Here is a 19354-nt window from a genome sequence, read left to right as displayed (position 1 = left end):
GTTAGGGTGTGTCAACCATGGGAAATTGTCCCATAGTGTCTACGAATAGGCAGGTTAGGGTGGGTTGGCCATGGAAAATTGTCTGATAGTGCCCAGGGATGTGCAGGTTAGGGTGTGTCAACCAGGGGAAATTGACCCATTGTGTCTTGGAATGTGTAGGTTAGGGTGGATTGGCCATGGGAAATTGTCCCATAGTGTCCAGGGGTGTACAGGTTAGGGTGGATTGGACATGGGAAATTATATCATATGCAAGGATGTGCAGTTTCAGCTGGATTGGCCATGGGAAATAATCCCACAGTGTCCTGGGATGTCCACATTTGGGTGGATTGGCCATGGGAAATTGTCCCATAGTGTCCAGGGGTGTACAGGTTAGGGTGGATTGGCCATGGGAAATTGTCCCATAGTGCCCAGGGATGTGCACATTTGGGTGGATTGACCATGGGAAATTGTCCCATAGTGCCCAGAGATGTACAGGTTAGGGTGGATTGGCCATGGGAAATTGTCTCATAGTGCCCAGGGATGTGCAGGTGTGGGTGGATTGGCCGTGGGAAATTGTCCCATAGTGCCCAGGGATGTGCAGGTTAGGGTGGGTTGGCCATGGGAAATTGTCCCATAGTGCCCAGGGATGTGCAGGTTCAGCTGGATGGCCATGGCAAATTGTCCCATAGTACCCAGGGATGTGCAGGTTAGGGTGGATTGGCCATGGGAAATTGTCCCATAGTGCCCAGGGATGTGCAGGTTCAGGTGGGTTGGCCATGGGAAATTGTCCCATAGTGCCCAGGGATGTACAGGTTAGGGTGGATTGGCCATGGGAAATTGTCCCATAGTGCCCAGGGATGTACAGGTTCAGGTGGGTTGGCCATGGGAAATTGTCCCATAGTGCCCAGGGATGTACAGGTTAGGGTGGATTGACCATGGGAAATTGTCCCATAGTGTCCAGGGATGTGCAGGTTAGGGTGGATTGGCCGTGGGAAATTGTCCCATCGTGTCCAGGGATGTGCAGGTTAGGGTGGATTGGCCATGGGAAATTGTCCCATAGTCCCCAGAGATGTACAGGCTAGGGTGTCAAACATGGGAAATTGTCCCACAGTGTCTGAGGATGTGCAGGTTAGGGTGTACTGGCCATGGGAAATTGTCCCATAGTAATCAGGGATGTGCACGTTAGGGTGAATTGGCCATGAGAAATTGTCCCATAGTGTCCAGGGATGTGCAGGTTAGGGTGTACTGGCCATGGGAAATTGTCCCATAGTAATCAGGGATGTGCACGTTAGGGTGAATTGGCCATGAGAAATTGTCCCATAGTGACCAGAAGGTACAGGTTAGACTGGATAGGCCATGGGAAATTGTCCCATAGTGCCCAGCGATGTGAAGGTTAGGGTGGATTGGCCATGGGAAATTGTCCCATAGTGCCCAGGGATGTGCAGGTTAGGGTGGATTGGACATGAGAATTTGTCCCATAGTGTCCAGGGATGTGCAGGTTAGGGTGGATTGACCATGGGAAATTGTCCCATAGTGCCCAGGGATGTGCAGGTTAGTGTGGATTGGCCGTGGGAAGTTGTCCCATAGTGTCCAGGGATGTGCAGGTTAGGGTGGATTGACCATGGGAAATTATCCCATAGTGCCCAGGGATGTGCAGGTTAGTGTGGATTGGCCGTGGGAAGTTGTCCCATAGTGTCCAGGGATGTGCACGTTAGGGTGGATTGGTCATGGGAAATTGTCCCATAGTGCCCAGGGATGTGCAGGTTAGGGGGGATTGGTCATGGGAAATTGTCCAAAAATGTCCAGAGACTTGCAGGTTAGGGTGGATTAGCAATGGGAAAATGTCCCCTTGTGCCCAGGGATGTGTAGGTTAGGGTGGATTGGCCATGGGAAATTGTCCCATAGTCCCCAGAGATGTACAGGCTAGGGTGTCAAACATGGGAAATTGTCCCACAGTGTCTGAGGATGTGCAGGTTAGGGTGGATTGGCCGTGGGAAATTGTCCCATAGTAACCAGGGATGTGCACGTGAGGGTGAATTGGCCATGAGAAATTGTCCCATAGTGTATGAGGCTGTACAGGTTAGGGTGTATTGGACATGAGAATTTGTCCCATAGTGCCCAGGGCTGTGCAGGTTTGGGTGGATTGACCATGGGAAATTATCCCATAGTGCCCAGGGATGTGCAGGTTAGTGTGGATTGGCCGTGGGAAGTTGTCCCATAGTGTCCAGTGATGTGCAGGTTAGGGTGGATTGGTCATGGGAAATTGTCCCATAGTGCCCAGGGATGTGCAGGTTAGGGTGGATTGGCCATGGGAAATTGTCCCATAGTGCCCAGGGATGTGCAGGTTAGGGTGGATTAGCCATGGGAAATTGTCCCATAGTGTCCAGGGATGTGCAGGTTAGGGTGGATTGGCCATAGGAAATTGTCCAAAAATGTCCAGAGACTTGCAGGTTAGGGTGGATTGGCCGTGGGAAAATGTCCCCTTGTACCCAGGGATGTGCAGGTTAGGGTGGATTGGCCGTGGGAAAATGTCCCCTTGTACCCAGGGATGTGCAGGTTAGGGTGGATTGGCCATGGGAAATTGTCCCATAGTGTCCAGGGATGTGCAGGTTAGGGTGGATTGGCCGTGGGAAAATGTGCCATAGTGCCCAGGGATGTGCAGGTTAGGGTGGATTGGCCATGCAATATTGTCCCATAGTGCCTAGGGTTGTGCAGGTTAGTGTGGATTGGCCATGGGAAATTGTCCCATAGTCCCCAGGGATGTACAGGCTAGGGTGTCAAACATGGGAAATTGTCCCATAGTGTCTGAGGATGTGCAGGTTAGGGTGGATTGGCTGTGGGAAATTGTCCCATAGTAACCAGGGATGTGCACGTTAGGGTGAATTGGCCATGAGAAATTGTCCCATAGTGACCAGAGAGGTGCAGGTTAGAGTGGATAGGCCATGGGAAATTGTCCCATAGTGCCCAGCGATGTGAAGGTTAGGGTGGACTGGCCATGGGAAATTGTCCCATAGTGCCCAGGGATGTACAGGTTAGTGTGGATTAGCCATGGGAAATTATCCCTTAAGTGTCCTGGGATGTGCAGGTTGGGGTGGGTTGGCCATGGGAAATTGTCCCATAGTGCCCAGGGAAGTGCAGGTTAGGGTGGGTTGGCCATGGGAAATTGTCCCATAATCCCCAGGGATGGACACGCTTGGGTGAGTCAAACATCGGAAATAGTCCCATAGTGTCCAGGGGTGTGCAGGTTTGGGTGGATTGACCGTGGGAAATTGTCCAAAAATGTCCAGAGACTTGCAGGTTAGGGTGGATTGGCCGTGGGAAATTGTCCCATAGTGTCCAGGAATGTGTAGGTTAGGGTGAATTGGCCATGGGAAATTATCCCATAGTGCCCAGGGATGTGCAGGTTAGGATGGATTGGCCATGGGAAATTGTCCCATACTGTCCAGGGATGTGCAGGTTAGGGTGGATTGGCCATGGGAAAATGTCCCCTTGTGCCCAGGGATGTGTAGGTTAGGGTGGATTGGCCATGGGAAATTGTCCCATAGTGTCCAAGGATGTGCAGGTTAGGGAGGATTAGGCATGGGAAATTATCCCTTAAGTGTCCTGGGATGTCCACATTTGGGTGGATTGGCAATGGCAAAGTGTCCCATAGTGCCCAGTGATGTGCAGGTTAGGATGGATTGGCTATGGGAAATTGTCCCAAAATGTCCAGGGATGTGCAGGTTAGTGTGGATTGGCCGTGGGAAATTGTCCCATAGTGCCCAGGAATGTGCAGGTTAGGGTGGGTTGGCCATGGGAAATTGTCCCATAGTGTCCAGGGATGTGCAGGTTGGGGTGGGTTGGCCATGGGAAATTGTCCCATAGTGCCCAGGGAAGTGCAGGTTAGGGTGGGTTGGCCGTGGGAAATTGTACCATAGTGCCCAGGGATGTGCACATTTGGGTGGATTGTCCATGGGAAATTCTCCCATAGTCCCCAGGGAAGTGCAGGTTAGGGTGGGTTGGCCATGGGAAATTGTCCCATCGTGTCCAGGGATGTGCACATTTGGGTGGATTGGCCATGGGAAATTGTCCCATAGTCCCCAGGGATGTACAGGCTCGGGTGTGTCAAACATGGGAAATGGTCCCATAGTGTCTGAGGATGTGCAGGTTAGGGTGTACTGGCCACGCGAAATTGTCCCATAGTGCCCAGCGATGTACAGGTTAGGGTGGATTAGGCATGGGAAATTATCCCTTAAGTGTCCTGGGATGTCCACATTTGGGTGGATTGGCAATGGCAAAGTGTCCCATAGTGCCCAGGGATGTGCAGGTTAGGGTGGATTGGCCATGTCAAACTGTCCCATAATCCCCAGGGATGTACAGGCCAGGGTGTGTCAAACATGGGAAATTGTCCCATAGTGTCTGAGGCTGTGCAGGTTAGGGTGTATTGGACATGAGAAATTGTCCCATAGTGTCCAGGGATGTGCAGGTCAGGATGGATTGGCCATGGGAAATTGTCCCATAGTGTCCAAGGATATGCACATTTGGATGGATTGGCCATGGAAAATTGTCCCATACTGCCCAGGGATGTGTAGGTTAGGGTAGATTTGCCATGGAAAATTGTCCCATAGTGCCCAGGGATGTGCAGGTTAGTGTGGATTGGCCGTGGGAAATTGTCCCATAGTGCCCAGGGATGTGTAGGTTAGGGTAGATTTGCCATGGAAAATTGTCCCATAGTGCCCAGGGATGTGTAGGTTAGGGTAGATTTGCCATGGAAAATTGTCCCATAGTGCCCAGGGATGTGCAGGTTAGGGTAGATTGGCCATGAGAAATTGTCCAAAAATGTCCAGAGATGTGCACGTTAGGGTGGATTAGCCATTGGAAATTGTCCCTTGTGCCCAGGGATGTGTAGGTTAGAGTGGGTTGGCCATGGGAAATGTTCCCATGGTGTCCAGGGATGTGCAGGTTAGAGTCGATTGGCCGTGGGAAATTGTCCCATAGTGCCCAGGGATGTGCAGGTTAGGGTGGAGTGGCCGTGGGAAATTGTTCCATAGTGCCCAGGGATGTGCAGGTTAGGGTTGGTTGGCCATGGGAAACTGTTCCATAGTGTTCAGGGATGTGCAGGTTAGGGTGGATTGGCCATGGGAAAGTGTCCCACAGTGTCCAGGGATGTACAAGTTAGGGTGGATTGGCCATGGGAAATTGTCCCATAGTGTCCAGGGATGTGCAGGTTAGGGTGGGTTGGCCATGGGAAATTGTCCGATAATGCCAAGGGATGTGCAGGTTAGTGTGGATTGGCTCTGGGAAGTTGTCCCATAGTGCCCAGAGATGTGCAGGTTAGGGTGGATTGGCCATGGGAAATTGTCCCATAGTGCCCAGGGATGTGCAGGTTAGGGTGGATTGGCCATGGGAAATTGTCCCATAGTGTCCAGGGATGTGCAGGTTAGGGTGGATTGGCCATGGGAAATTGTCCCATAGTGTCCAGGGATGTACAGGTTAGGGTGGATTGGCCATGGGAAATTGTCCCATAGTGCCCAGGGATGTGCAGGTTAGGGTGGATTGGCCATGGGAAATTATCCCATAGTGCCCAGGGATGTGCAGGTTCGGGTGGATTGGCCATTGGGAAATTGTCCCATAGTGTCCAGGGATGTGCAGGTTAGGGTGGATTGGCCGTGGGAAATTGTCCCATAGTCCCCAGGGATGTACAGGTTAGGGTGGATTGGCCATGGGAAATTGTCCCATAGTGCCCAGGGTTGTGCAGGTTAGGGTGCCTTAGGAACCCTGTAGGTGGGGAAGTGCAGCGTTACAGGGTTAGGGTAGGTGGTGGGTCTGTGACACCTTTGCTACGATGGAGGTTTGACCGAAAGACAGTCAGGATTGACAGCTCCACCTCACTGTTCACATGGTGTTCAGACAAGCCAGTGAGGGCACAGGGAGGAGCTGTGGGTATCAACCAAGGAATCCGATATGGCAGTGAGGAGGATGGAATCTTCGAAGGACCATCAAATGAGTCCATCTTGGTCAAAATAAAGCACTCTGAAGGGGGAAATGTCGTGGTGGGAGTGAAGAAAGACTTTTGCCCGAAACGTCGATTTTCTCGCTCCTCAGATGCTGCCTGACCTGCTGTACTTTTCCAGCACCACACTAATCTAGACTCTGGTCTCCAGTCCTTGCTTTTACCTTGATGGGAGTGTAGACTACAGACCCCAAACTGTCAGAGAGAGAGAGTGAGAGAGACAGAGAGAGAGAGAGAGAGAGAGAGGGAGAGAGAGACAGAGACAGAGAGAAAGGGAGAGAGAGAGAGAGAGACAGAGAGACAGAAAGAGAGAGTGGGTCATCACAGTTCAGAGAAACACACCGCACTGTTACAGTTCTCACAGCTCCTTATGTTTTAAGTCTCCAAATACTGTAATCCTGGCGATTAGAGATAACGTGTAGTACGTGGGATCTCTCTGTGTGCAAATTGGTTCCTGTGTTTATGTGACAGTGACAGAACATCAGAAACATCAGGGGGAAGCTATTTTGTAGAAAACTCAAGCTGCTTGAAAAGGGACAGTGTAGAGGGTGCTTTACTCTGTATCTAACCCCATGCTGTCCCTGTCCCTGGGAGTGTTTGATGGGAGGACAGTGTAGAGGGAGCTTTACTCTGTATCTAACCCCGTGCTGTCCCTGTCCTGGGAGTGTTTGATGGGGGGGACAGTGTACAGGGAGCTTTACTCTGTATCTAACCCCGTGCTGTCCCTGTCCTGGGAGTGTTTGATGGGGGGGACAGTGTACAGGGAGCTTTACTCTGTATCTAACCCCGTGCTGTCCCTGTCCCTGGGAGTGTTTGGTTGGGGGGGGTGGGGGGTGTAAAGAGAGTGTGTTATTTTTATCGATGCTTCCTGTTGCTGAGGTGAACAGGGTGTTTCTTGTGTTAGGTTCTGGATAGCCAGCCGTTCACACAGTCAGAAAGTGTAAATCAGGGCAGGGTGGAATCAGTGAGAGATCAGACTCATCAGGCAGTGGCTTGGGGGTTGGCTTCCTGTGGAGAATACAGAACAACTTTCAGCACCCAGTGACACTGAGTCCCCCAACCTCACAGACCCAGACCACACCAGAGAGAGAGAGAGACCTCTGTCCCCGTTCCTGAGATTATCTCATGGCTGTGTCAGTCCTCAACTACCCAACACCATCCCACACTCACAGCAGGCACACCTCTGCCCCTACCACAGGTAGTTGGCAAAGTGATTTCAAGGCGAAGGATTCCTTTCAGACCATGAGGCCTATCGTGTCTTAACTTTCAACACCAGCATATCCCGTGCAGAGGCCATTCCACCCATCTACTGTGGGCCAGCTCTTTGGAACAATGTGTAAGACACCCTGACTGCTCTGCTTCAAGATCCTGACAAAGAGTCAGTACTGAGGGAGTGCTGCACTGTCGGAGGGTCAGTGCTGAGGGAGTGGGCACTGTTTGAGGGTCAGTGCTGAGGGAGTGCCGCACTGTCGGGGGGTCAGTGCTGAGGGAGTGGGCACTGTCGGAGGGTCAGTGCTGACGGAGTGCCGCACTATCGGAGGGTCAGTGCTGAGGGAGTGGGCACTGTCGGAGGGTCAGTGCTGACGGAGTGCCGCACTGTCGGAGGGTCAGTGCTGAGGGAGTGGGCACTGTCGGAGGGTCAGTACTGAGGGAGCGGGCACTGTCGGAGGGTCAGTGCTGAGGGAGTGGGCACTGTTGGAGGGTCAGTGCTGAGGGAGCGGGCACTGTGGGAGGGTCAGTGCTGAGGGAGTGGGCACTGGTGGAAGGTCAGCGCTGAGGGAGTGGGCACTGTCGGAGGGTCAGCGCTGAGGGAGTGGGCACTGTCGGAGGGTCAGTACTGAGGGAGTGGGCACTGTCGGAGGGTCAGTGCTGAGGGAGCGGGCACTGTGGGAGGGTCAGTGCTGAGGGAGTGGGCACTGTCGGAAGGTCAGCGCTGAGGGAGTGGGCAGTGTCGGAGGGTCAGCGCTGAGGGAGTGGGCACTGTCAGAGGGTCAGTGCTGAGGGAGTGGGGACTGTTGGAGGGTCAGTGCTGAGGGAGCGGGCACTGTCGGAGGGTCAGCGCAGAGGGAGTGGGCACTGTCAAAGGGTTAGTGCTGAGGGAGTGGGCACTGTCAAAGGGTTAGCGCTGAGGGAGTGGGCACTGTCGGAGGGTCAGTGCTGAGGGAGTGGGCACTGTCAGAGGGTCAGCGCTGAGGGAGTGGGCACTGTCGGAGGGTCAGTGCTGAGGAAGCGGGCACTGTCGGAGGGTCAGTGCTGAGGGAGCGGGCACTGTCAGAGGGTCAGTGCTGAGGGAGCGGGCACTGTCGGAGGGTCAGTGCTGAGGGAGCGGGCACTGTCGGAGGGTCAGTGCTGAGGGAGTGGGCACTGTCGGAGGGTCAGTGCTGAGGGAGTGGGCACTGTCTGAGGGTCAGTGCTGAGGGAGTGGGCACCGTGGGAGGGTCAGTACTGAGGGTGTGGGCACTGTCAGAGGGTTAGTGCTGAGGGAGTGGGCACTGTCTGAGGGTCAGTGCTGAGGGAGTGCAGCACTGTCGGAGGGTCAGCGCTGAGGGAGTGGGCACTGTCAGAGGGTCAGTGCTGAGGGAGCGGGCACTGTCAGAGGGTCAGTGCTGAGGGAGTGGGCACTGTCGGAGGGTCAGTACTGAGAGTGTGGGCACCGTTGGAGGGTCAGTGCTGAGGGAGTGGGCACTGTCAGAGGGTCAGTGCTGAGGGAGTGGGCACCGTTGGAGGGTCAGTGCTGAGGGAGTGGGCACTGTTGGAGGGTCAGTACTGAGAGTGTGGGCACCGTCGGAGGGTCAGTGCTGAGGGAGTGGGCACTGTCAGAGGGTCAGTGCTAAGGGAGTGGGCACTTTTGGAGGGTCAGTACTGAGAGTGTGGGTACTGTCGGAGGGTCAGTGCTGAGGGAGCGGGCACTGTCGGAGGGTCAGTGCGGAGGGAGCGGGCACTGTGGGAGGGTCAGTGCTGAGGAAGCGGGCACTGTGGGAGGGTCAGTGCTGAGGGAGCGGGCACTGTGGGAGGGTCAGCGCTGAGGGAGTGGGTACTGTCGGAGGGTCAGTGCTGAGGGAGTGGGCATTGTCGGAGGGTCAGTGCTGAGGGAGTGGGCACTGTCAAAGGGTTAGCGCTGAGGGAGTGGGCTCTGTCGGAGGGTCAGTGCTGAGGGAGTGGGCATTGTTGGAGGGTCAGTACTGAGAGTGTGGGCACTGTCGGAGGGTCAGTGCTGAGGGAGCGGGCACTGTCGGAGGGTCAGTACTGAGAGTGTGGGCACTGTCAGAGGGTCAGTGCTGAGGGAGCGGGCACTGTCGGAGGGTCAGCACTGAGGGAGTGGGCACTGTCAGAGGGTTAGTGCTGAGGGAGTGGGCACTGTCGGAGGGTCAGTGCTGAGGGTGTGGGCACTGTCAGAGGGTCAGCGCTGAGGGAGTGGGTACTGTCGGAGGGTCAGCGCTGAGGGAGCGGGCACTGTCGGAGGGTCAGCGCTGAGGGAGCGGGCACTGTCGGAGGGTCAGCGCTGAGGGAACGGGCACTGTCGGTGGGTCAGCGCTGAGGGAGTGGGCACTGTCGGTGGGTCAGTGTTCATCCCGCAACCAACATCAGTAAATACAAGCGATCTGGGTCATTCCCGCATTGCTGTGTGTGGGATCTTGCTGTGCGACAATGAGCTGCTGTGTTTCCTATAGGACAACACTCTGCACTCTCCAATGAAAGCCCTTCATTTGCCTGTGGGATATCTCTGAGTGCGGAAAGCAGCTGGAGGAAGGGACATCAGATTTAACATCTCAATCCCTGTTCCTCCCTCGGTTCAGTTCTGCGAGGATATTCCGACACTGAAGAGAGGGCAACGGAGGTTCCCCAAAAAGGCACCAGGAATTGGGGATGTTGGAACACAAGGAAAGGTTAGAGAGATTTGCTTGATTCTGCATGGAGCAGGGATTAAGAGGTGACTTTATCGAGGTGTTCAAAATTAGGGACAATTTTGACAGAGTAAAGAAGGATTTTCTGTTTCTGGAAGTTGGTGTGACAGTAACTCGGGGATCAACAAGGGAACGAGGAATGAGGTGATGAGAAAGCTCTTTACTCAGAGAGTCATTAGGATTTGGAATGTACTGCCTGAGATAGTGTTGGAGGCAGATTTCAAAAGACAGCTGGATATATATTTGAAAGGGATATTAAAGGGCTATGGAGATAGGGCTGGAGAGTGGGACTGGCGAGGGAGCTCTTCCAAGGGCCAGTATAGACACAATGGGACAAGTGGCCTCCTTCTGTGATATAAAATTCTATAACATGATGCACAGCCACCTCAATTGAACAGTAATATGATCGAGAGCTTCATTAAGAGATTTCAGGAACTGAAAACATCAGGCACATTGTCGAGTTTCGATCCTCAAAAATATTATTAAGCTATAAGACTATTTTTTGTCATTTTATTTAAGGTCTCCAGCATCACAGAGACCAGTCTCCAGCCAATTCGATACACTCCATGTGATCTCAAGGAACAGGTGGCGATACAGGAGACTGCAAAGACGATGGGCCCTGATAACATTCCGGCAATAGTACTAAAGACGTGTGCTCCACAACCTGCCATTGCTGTTCCAGTCCAGTTACAACACTGGCATCTACCCGACAATGTGGAAAGTTGCTCAGGTATGTCCTGTACACAAAAAGCAGGACAAATCCAACCCGGCCAATCACCGTCCACTCAGTCTCCTCTCGATCCTCAGTAAAGTGATGGAAGGGGTCAGTAACAGTGCTCTCAGGCAGCACCTGCCTCCCCAATAACCAGCTCAGTGACGCCCAGTTTGGATTCCCCCCAGGGTCACTCAGCTCCTGATCTCATTCCAGCCTTGGGTCAAACACGGACAAAAGGAGCTGAATCCCAGAGGGAAGGGGAGAGGGACAAGCCCGTGACATCAAGGCTGTGTTTGACCGAGTGTGGCATCAAGGAGCCCGGGCAAACTGGGATCAATGGGTGGCAGGGGGCAAACTCTCTGCTGGTTGGAGTCATACTAGTACATAGGAAAATGGTTTTTATTGGAGGGTCAGCCATCCCAGCTCCAGACCATCTCTCCAGGACTCCCTCAGGGGAGTGTCCTCACCCCCAACCACCTTCAGCTGCTTCATCAATGACCCTCCCTCCATCAGAAGGTCCCCAAGTGGGGGGATGTTCACTGGTGATTGCACAGTGTTCAGCTCCATTCACCATCCCCAGATACTGAAGCAGTCTGTGTTCAAATGGAACAAGATCGGGACAATAGCCAGGCTTGGGCTGACCAGTGGCAAGTAATATTCAGACCACACAAATACCAGGCTATGACCATCACCAATAAGAGACAGTCGAACCATCCCCCCTTGACATTCAATGGTGTTCCCATCACTGAATCCCCCCCCCCCCCCCCCCACTATCAACATCCTGGGGGTTACCATTGACCAGAAACTCTACCGGACTCACCACATCAACCCAGCGGCTCCAAGAGCAGGTCAGAGGCTGGGAATCCTGCAGTGAGTAACTCCCCTCCTGACTCCCCCCCAAAGCCTGTCCCACCATATACAAGACACAAGGCAGGAGGGTGAGGGAACACTCCCCACTTGCCCTCTGGGGTGGGGGCAGCTCCAACAACACTCAAGAAGCTCGACACCATCCAGGGACAAAGCAGCCCCCCGCTGGATTGGCCCCACACCCACAAACACCCCCTCCCTCCCTCCCCCCTCCCCCCCCACCGACCCTCAGTAACAGCAGTGTGTACCAGCTACAAGATACACTGCAGAAACTCCCCAAAGATCCTCAGGCAGCACCTTCCAAACCCACGGCCACTTCCATCCAGAAGGACAAGGGGCAGCAGATACATGGGAACACCACCCACTGCAAGTTCCCCTCCGAGCCCCTCACCATCCCGACTTGGAAATATCTCGCCGTTCCCTCAGTCTGGCTGGGTCAGAATCCTGGATTCCCTCCCTAAGGGACACTGTGGGTCTACCCACAGCACATGGACTGCAGGGGGTCAAGAAGGCAGCTCATTCCCCACCTCCTCAAGGGGCAACTAGGGATGGTCAGGACAGGGACAGCACAGGGTTAGATACAGAGTAAAGCTTCCTCTACACTGTCCCTCCATCAAACACTCCCAGGACAGGGACAGCATGGGGTTAGATACAGAGTAAAGCTCCCTCAACACTGTCCCCCCATCAAAACACTCCCAGGACAGGACAGCATGGGGTTAGATACAGAGTAAAGCTCCCTCAACACTGTCCCCCCATCAAACACTCCCAGGACAGGGACAGCACGGGGTTAGATACAGAGTAAAGCTCCCTCTACACTGTCCCCCCATCAAACACTCCCAGGACAGGGACAGCACGGGGTTAGATACAGAGTGAAGGTGCAGAGGTATATGTCTGCCCTATAAGCTGTGAGTGGCCCTGTTTGGTAACTATCACTTCCGAATACTGTCAGCTCAGTGTTTGTGAATGTTATGCTCTGTCGTGTGCAGTGGGGAGTAGGCTACAGGAAAACCACACCATGTAACACCAACAGGTACTTCCTCTTGTAGGCTGTCAGTGTGAACACGGCAGTCAGTCAGTCAGTGTGCTCACCCTGGGAACCAGGGCTCCAGCAGCCCTTCTCCTGCCCCTTCTCTCTACACACTCCCGAACTCCCTCCTGAACTGACCTGCTCCCAACAGGAGCTAGAGAGAGACACAATCAGCCTCTCCTGGTCAAACAGCTGAGAATGACAGGCCACACTGCCCACCATTGAGAACCTCACAGTCAGTGGTGAGGAACAAGGTCTCAGATGTGGGTGGAGTGGGAACGGGGGGGGGGGGGGGGTGGGAGGAGGTGGTTAGGGGGTGGGAGTGATGGGAAAGCAGTGATTTCACCCCCAGCCCCCTAACTGTACCAGTTCAGGTCCTGGAGGAAGGCCAGTCTGTGATGCGTTGTGCTGTGTGTGTGTGTGTGTGTGTGTGTGTGCATGTGTGTCAGTGCGTGTGTGTGTGTGTGCGCATGTGTGTCAGTGCGTGTGTGTGTGTGTCAGTGCGTGTGTGTGTTTCACTCTATGTGTGTATGTCAGTCAGTCTGTGCGTGTGTGTATCTCTGTGTGCTGTCAGTCTGTGTATGCGTGTGTGTTAGTCTGTGTGTACATGTCTGTGTGTGTCTGAGGACAAAGCCAGTCCCTCCTTGTTTCACAATGTGGATTGCACGCTTCCTTCCCCACATTACGACAGCGACAATGCTCTGAGCACTCACCCAGAGTCATCCATTACACAAACTTTCATTTCATACAACTACCTGCAAACAGACTGAAGGGGATCTGCACTTTCAGTGTGATGCCCACTGCACAGACTGACACCATCATATTGATTTCACCTCCAGACCCAAACTGACCCACACACGGAGCTCAGGAGCAGAGCTCTGTCCCCATGTCCCACCTCACAGCAAGTCCCTTAACTCATCACCAACTGCGTAAGTAGACCACACCCACCCCCCTCCCTATCTCTGTCACCCCCTCCAGCCCCTACACCCCCTCCCTGTCTCTGTCACCCCCTCCAGCCCCTACACCCCCTCCCTGTCTCTGTCACCCCCTCCAGCCCCTACACCCCCTCCCTATCTCTGTAACCCCCTCCGGCCCCCTACACTCCCCCCCCCCCCCATCTCTGTAACCCTCTCCAGCCCCTACACCCCCTCCCTATCTTTGTAACCCCCTCCAGGCCATACACCCCCTCCCTATCTCTGTATCTCCCTCCAACCCCTACACCCACTCCCTATCTCTGTAACCCCCCCTACACCCCCTCCCTATCTCTGTAACCCCCCTACAACCCCCTCCCTATCTCTGTAACCCCCCTACACCCTCTCCCTATCTCTGTAACCCCCCCACACCCCCTCCCTATCTCTGTAACCCCCCTACACCCCCTCCCTATCTGGGTCTCTCCCTCCAATCCCGGCCTCTGGAGCATCCCCCTGATTCCCATTGCCCCGTCAATAGGGGCCATGTCTCCAGCTGCCTGGGGTCGGAGATCGGGAATTCCCGTCCGTCCTCCCCCTCCTCCATCGCCCTTTCTCCTTCATTAGGAAGCCGCACACTCTGTTTTCTGAATGATCTTTTTCATCACTGTAGTGTCACAGTACAGAAACAGACCCTTCGGTCTAACCTGTCCATGCCAACCAGATAGTCCCCACCTGCCAGCACCCGGCCCATATCCCTCCAAACCCTTCCTATTCATATACCCATCCAAATGCCTCTTAAATGTTGCAATTGTACCAGCCTCCACCACATCCTCTGGCAGCTCATTCCATACACGCACCACCCTCTGCGTGAAAAAGTTGCCCCTTGGGTCTCTTTTATATCTTTCCCCTCTCACCCTAAACCTATGGCCCCTCTAGTTCTGGACTCCCCAACCCCAGGGAGTCCAGAACTTTGTCTATTTATCCTATCCATGCCCCTTTATGATTTTATAAACCTCTATAAGGTCACCCCTCAGCCTCCGACGCTCCGGGGAAAACAGCCCCAGTCTGTTCAGCCTCTCCCTGTAGCTCAGATCCTCCAACCCTGGCAACATCTTTGTAAATCTTTTCTGAACCCTTTCAAGTTTCACAACAACTTTCCAATAGGAAGGAGACCAGAATTGCACACAATATTCCAACAGTGGCCTAACCAATGTCCTGTACTCAAGACTCTGACCAATAAAGGAAAGCATACCAAACGCCTTCTTCACTATCCTATTTACCTGCGACTCCACTTTCAAGGAGCTATGAACCTACACTCCAAGGTCTCTTTGTTCAGCAACACTCCCTAGGACCTTACCATTAAGTGTATAAGTCCTGCTAAGATTTGCTTTCCCAAAATGCAGCACCTCACATTTATCTGAATTAAACTCCATCTGCCACTTCTCAGCCCATTGGCCCATCTGGTCCAGATCCTGTTGTAATCTGAGGTAACCCTCTTTGCTGTCCACTACACCTCCAATTTTGGTGTCATCTGCAAACTTACTAACTATACCTCACATCCAAATCATTTATGTAAATGACAAAAAGTAGAGGGCCCAGCACCGATCCTTGTGGCACTCCACTGGTCACAGGCCTCCAGTCTGAAAAACAACCCTCCACCACCACCCTCTGTCTTCTACCTTTGAGCCAGTTCTGTATCCAAATGGCTAGTTCTCCCTGTATTCCATGAGATCTAACCTTGCTAATCAGTCTCCCATGGGGAACCTTGTCGAATGCCTTACTGAAGTCCATATAGATCAGATCCACCACTCTATCCTCATCAATCCTCTTTGTTACTTCTTCAAAAATTCAATCAAGTTTGTGAGACATGATTTCCCACACACAAAGCCATGTTGACTATCCCCAATCAGTCCTTGCCTTTCCAAATACATGTACATCCTGTCCCTCAGGATTCCCTCCAACAACTTGCCCACCACCGAGGTCAGGCTCACTGGTCTATAGTTCCCTGGCTTGTCTTTACCACCCTTCTTAAACAGTGGCACCACGTTTGCCAACCTCCAGTCTTCCGGCACCTCACCTGTGACTATCGATGATACAAATATCTCAGCAAGAGGCCCAGCAATCACTTCTCTAGCTTCCCACAGAGTTCTTGAGTACACTTGATCAGGTCCTGGGGATTTATCCACCTTTATGTATTTTAAGACATCCAGCACTTCCACCTTTGTAATCTGGACATTTTTCAAGCTATCCCTAGTTATTTCCCCATGATCTCTATCTTCCATGTCCTTCTCCACAGTAAACACTGACGCAAAATATTTGTTTAGTATCTCCCCTATCTCCTCCATTTCCACACATTGACAACCACGTTGATCTTTAAGGGGCCCTATTCTCTCCCTTTTGTCCTTAATGTATTTATAAAATCCCTTTAGATTCTCCTCAGCCCTATTTACCAAAGCTATCTCATGTCCCCTTTTTGCCCTCCTGATTTCCCACGAGTGTACTGTTACTGTCCTTATACTCTGAGGGATTCACTCGATCTGTCCTGTCTATACCTGACAAATGCTTCCTTCTTTTTCTTAACCAAACCCTCAATTTCTCCAGTCATCCAGCATTCCCTACAACTACCAGCCTTCCCTTTCACCCTAACAGGAATAGACGGTGTCTGGACTCTTGTTATCTCATTTCTGAAGGCTTCCCAGTTTCCAGCCACCCCTTTTACATGCAAACGTCTGCCCCCAGTCAACTTGTGAAAGTTTTTGCCTAATACTGTCAAAATCGGCCTTCCTCCAATTTAGAACTCAATCTTCAGATCTGTTTTTTTCCCATCACTATTTTAAAACTAATAGAATTACGGTCGCTGGCCCAGAAGTGCTCCCCCACTGACACCTCAGTCACTTGCGCTTTTACTTATTCTTTTGTGGGATGTGGGGGTCGCTGGCTGGGCACAGTATTTCTTGCCCCCGTCCCTAGTTGCCCCCCTTGGGAAGGTGGGGGTGAGCTGCCTTCTTGACCCGCTGCAGTCCATGTGCTGTGGGTAGACCCACAGTGTCCCTTAGGGAGGGAATCCCAGGATTCTGACCCAGCCAGACTGAGGGAACGGCGAGATATTTCCAAGTCGGGATGGTGAGGGGCTCGGAGGGGAACTTGCAGGGGGCGGTGGTCCCATGTATCTGCTGCCCCCTTGTCCTTCTGGATGGAAGTGGCCGTGGGTTTGGAAGTCTGAGGATCGTTAGTGCACTTGCTGCACATTCTGAATTGTCCCTGTGCATCCTGCTCAGGGCTTTTCGGAGAGCAGTTCAGAGTCAGCCATATTGTTGTGGGGTCTGGAGTCACGAGTAGGCCAGACTGGGTTAGATTTCCTCTCCCGAAAGGGCACTGGTGACCCAGATGGGTGTCTACAACCACTGACGATGGTTGGCAGAGTCACCACCAAAGATCACCTTCAAGTGAGCAGAGTTGGAATGTCAATGTGACCAGTTTCCTGAGTGGGATGTGAACTCTCAGAGACTTTTCTCCATGGAATAGGGGATAATTGTGAAAACTGTACGTGTGCGATGGGTGTGGGATTGTACTCTGCTCAAACCTCTACCAAGACCGGGGTGCCAGGAACCTTAACTATAAACTGTTGGAAGGTATTAACTGGGAATGGGTGGATTGTGTTACGGGGAAAAGGTTTGAGGGGGCAATTTGATTGAGAAGTGTTATCAGATCGCAAAGGGTGGTACAGAGAGGACGTTCCCTGTTACGAGAGAATCCACAGTCCTGTGTTTTTAAAAATGGGGAGACGAGAATTTGGTCCCCTCGGACGGTTTGAGTTTCTGGAACTGCCTTCCTGACGAGGAGGTGGGGACAACATCTATGAACGACTTTGAGAGTGAGGTGGGCAACTGGAGTGAAAGGTTACCCAGGGTAGGGTGAGGGATCAGGTCAGCGGTGACCCTGTCGAGCAGTAGGGTGGCTCCAAAAGGCCCCCTCCATCCCATACACTCCTGGCTATTCCACCATAGAGTGCGGCGTTCTTTCAGCACTGACACCATGGAAGGTCAGCCTGGAAGATGGGGCTCGGATCCTCAAACAAACTGACAAAGGTTAGAGAGGGGGGAAGTATGTGAGAAATGGGCAAAAGACAGAGAGAGGAGGAGGAGAGAGAGAGAGAGAGAGAGAGAGAGAGAGGACAGAAACAGCAAAAGAAAGTGAAAGAGAGAGATAAAAAGAGAGAGCAAGAGAGAGAGGTTTACATACTGAACTACACTAACCTGTAACATACTGATACTAATAAATCTGATTGACAAGCTCATCCCTTCACCCAGGGAACGCTCCCAAACATGTGCCAGGACCCTGCAGATTTGAAGGGTTAGAGATGGGCACTGCGTAAACATGATAAGATCTGTATCAGTTAGAAAAGGAACAGAAGTGAGGTACAAACGGAAACGAGAGTGAGAGCGAGAGAGAGAGAGAGCTTCTGACTTCTCTATTCGCTGAGCGCTGTGTTTTAACAATGGTAAAGCAAAGCCGACCTTAAACACATCACCGTATGTTCCGCTGCCAATTCGCTGGATCAACTCAAACTCATCCATGGGGTTCTTGTCAGAGAGGACCAGCTCCATCTCAGGGACATCGTAAAACACACTGTTCATCATGTGTGCAGGGGAAATCTCTGCCCAGGCAATCCCTCGCCTCCTTCCCTGGATCTCTTTCTTGGATTCTCCTCCACTCCAGGGTACCAGTGTGCCGAGAATCGCAGGGCTCCCAATCACTCGAACATCGTGCCTGCAATATCTCGACTCTCAGACACACTGTTCCTGTTCCTGTCCTGCGCAGCAATGTGCCCAGTGACAAAGTCCCCCACTCTCTCTCTCTAAGTGTGACACCTCCAGGTTGAACCCAGTCCCCACCACAAGCTGCTTAGTGATATGTCTGCTCCACCAGCTCTCGCCGTGCTGGGATCGCAAAGCCACTCACACCCCCCGACCCTGAACCCACGCCCCACAGCGCTTCACGCCAACCCTCTCTCTCATAACGCAGCAGCTAACGGGACACACAGAGAGATGGCAACTCACAGAAAACCCACGATAATAACACACACACACCAAGATTGCTGCAAAAGCTCAGCAGGTCTGGCAGCATCCATGGAAAGAAATTGGAGTCAACGTTTTAGATTTGGTGACTCTTCTGTAGAAAGGGGGTTAATTCAGATTTCTCTCCACGGATGCTGCCAGACCTGCTGAGCTTTTCCAATGATTGCTGTTTGTGTCTGATTTTCCAGCATTCACAGTTCTCTTGGTTTTTGCTTGCACAGTTAGTGGTGCTGGAGAGTGTGGGCAAACACAGAGAGACCTTGGAGTGTAGGTTCATAGCTCCTTGAAAGTGGAGTCCCAGGTGGATAGGATAGTGAAGAAGGTGTTTGGTATGCTTTCCTTTATTGGTCAGAGTATTGAGTACAGGAGTTAGGAGGTCATGTTGCGGCTGTACAGGACATTGGTTAGGCCACTGTTGGAATATTGTGTGCAATTCTGGTCTCCTTCTTATTGGAAGGATGTTGTGAAACTTGAAAGGGTTCAGAAAAGATTTACAAGGATGTTGCCAGGGTTGGGGGATTTGAGCTACAGGGAGAGGCTGGACAGGCTGGAACTGTTTTCCCTGGAGCGTCAGGGGCTGAGGGGTGACCTTATAGAGGTTTATAAAATTATAAGGGGCATGGATAAGGTAAATGGACATGGTCTTTACCCCAGGGTGGGGGAGCCCAGAACTAGAGGGCATAGGTTTAGGTATAGGGAAAGATATAAAAGAGACCCAAGGGGAAACTTTTTCACACAGAGGGTGGTACGTGTATGGAATGAGCTGCCAGAGGATGTGGTGGAGGGCTGGTACAACTGCAACATTTAAGAGGCATTTGGATGGGTATATGAATAGGAAGGGTTTAGAGGGATATGGGCCGGGTGCTGGCAAATGGGACTA

The 19354-nt window shown here is 52.5% G+C and overlaps 1 protein-coding gene across 1 annotated transcript in view; it reads right to left on the bottom strand.

Annotated features, from left to right (window-relative positions):
• Positions 1-18345, bottom strand: part of LOC140458705 (mitogen-activated protein kinase kinase kinase kinase 3-like) — a 51814-nt gene extending 33469 nt beyond the window's left edge. The window contains exon 1 of the mRNA XM_072553368.1: positions 17914-18345. Within this exon, the coding sequence (XP_072409469.1) occupies positions 17914-18036 (123 nt within the window). The 5' untranslated portion in view covers positions 18037-18345. The remainder of the gene's footprint in view (positions 1-17913) is intronic.
• Between the last annotated feature and the right edge of the window lie 1009 nt (positions 18346-19354).

This window comes from Chiloscyllium punctatum, chromosome 34 (genome assembly GCF_047496795.1).
Source record: "Chiloscyllium punctatum isolate Juve2018m chromosome 34, sChiPun1.3, whole genome shotgun sequence".
NCBI lineage: Eukaryota > Metazoa > Chordata > Chondrichthyes > Orectolobiformes > Hemiscylliidae > Chiloscyllium > Chiloscyllium punctatum.
Note: the sequence above shows the minus strand (reverse complement) of the source record. Positions and strands in the feature narration are given on the sequence as shown.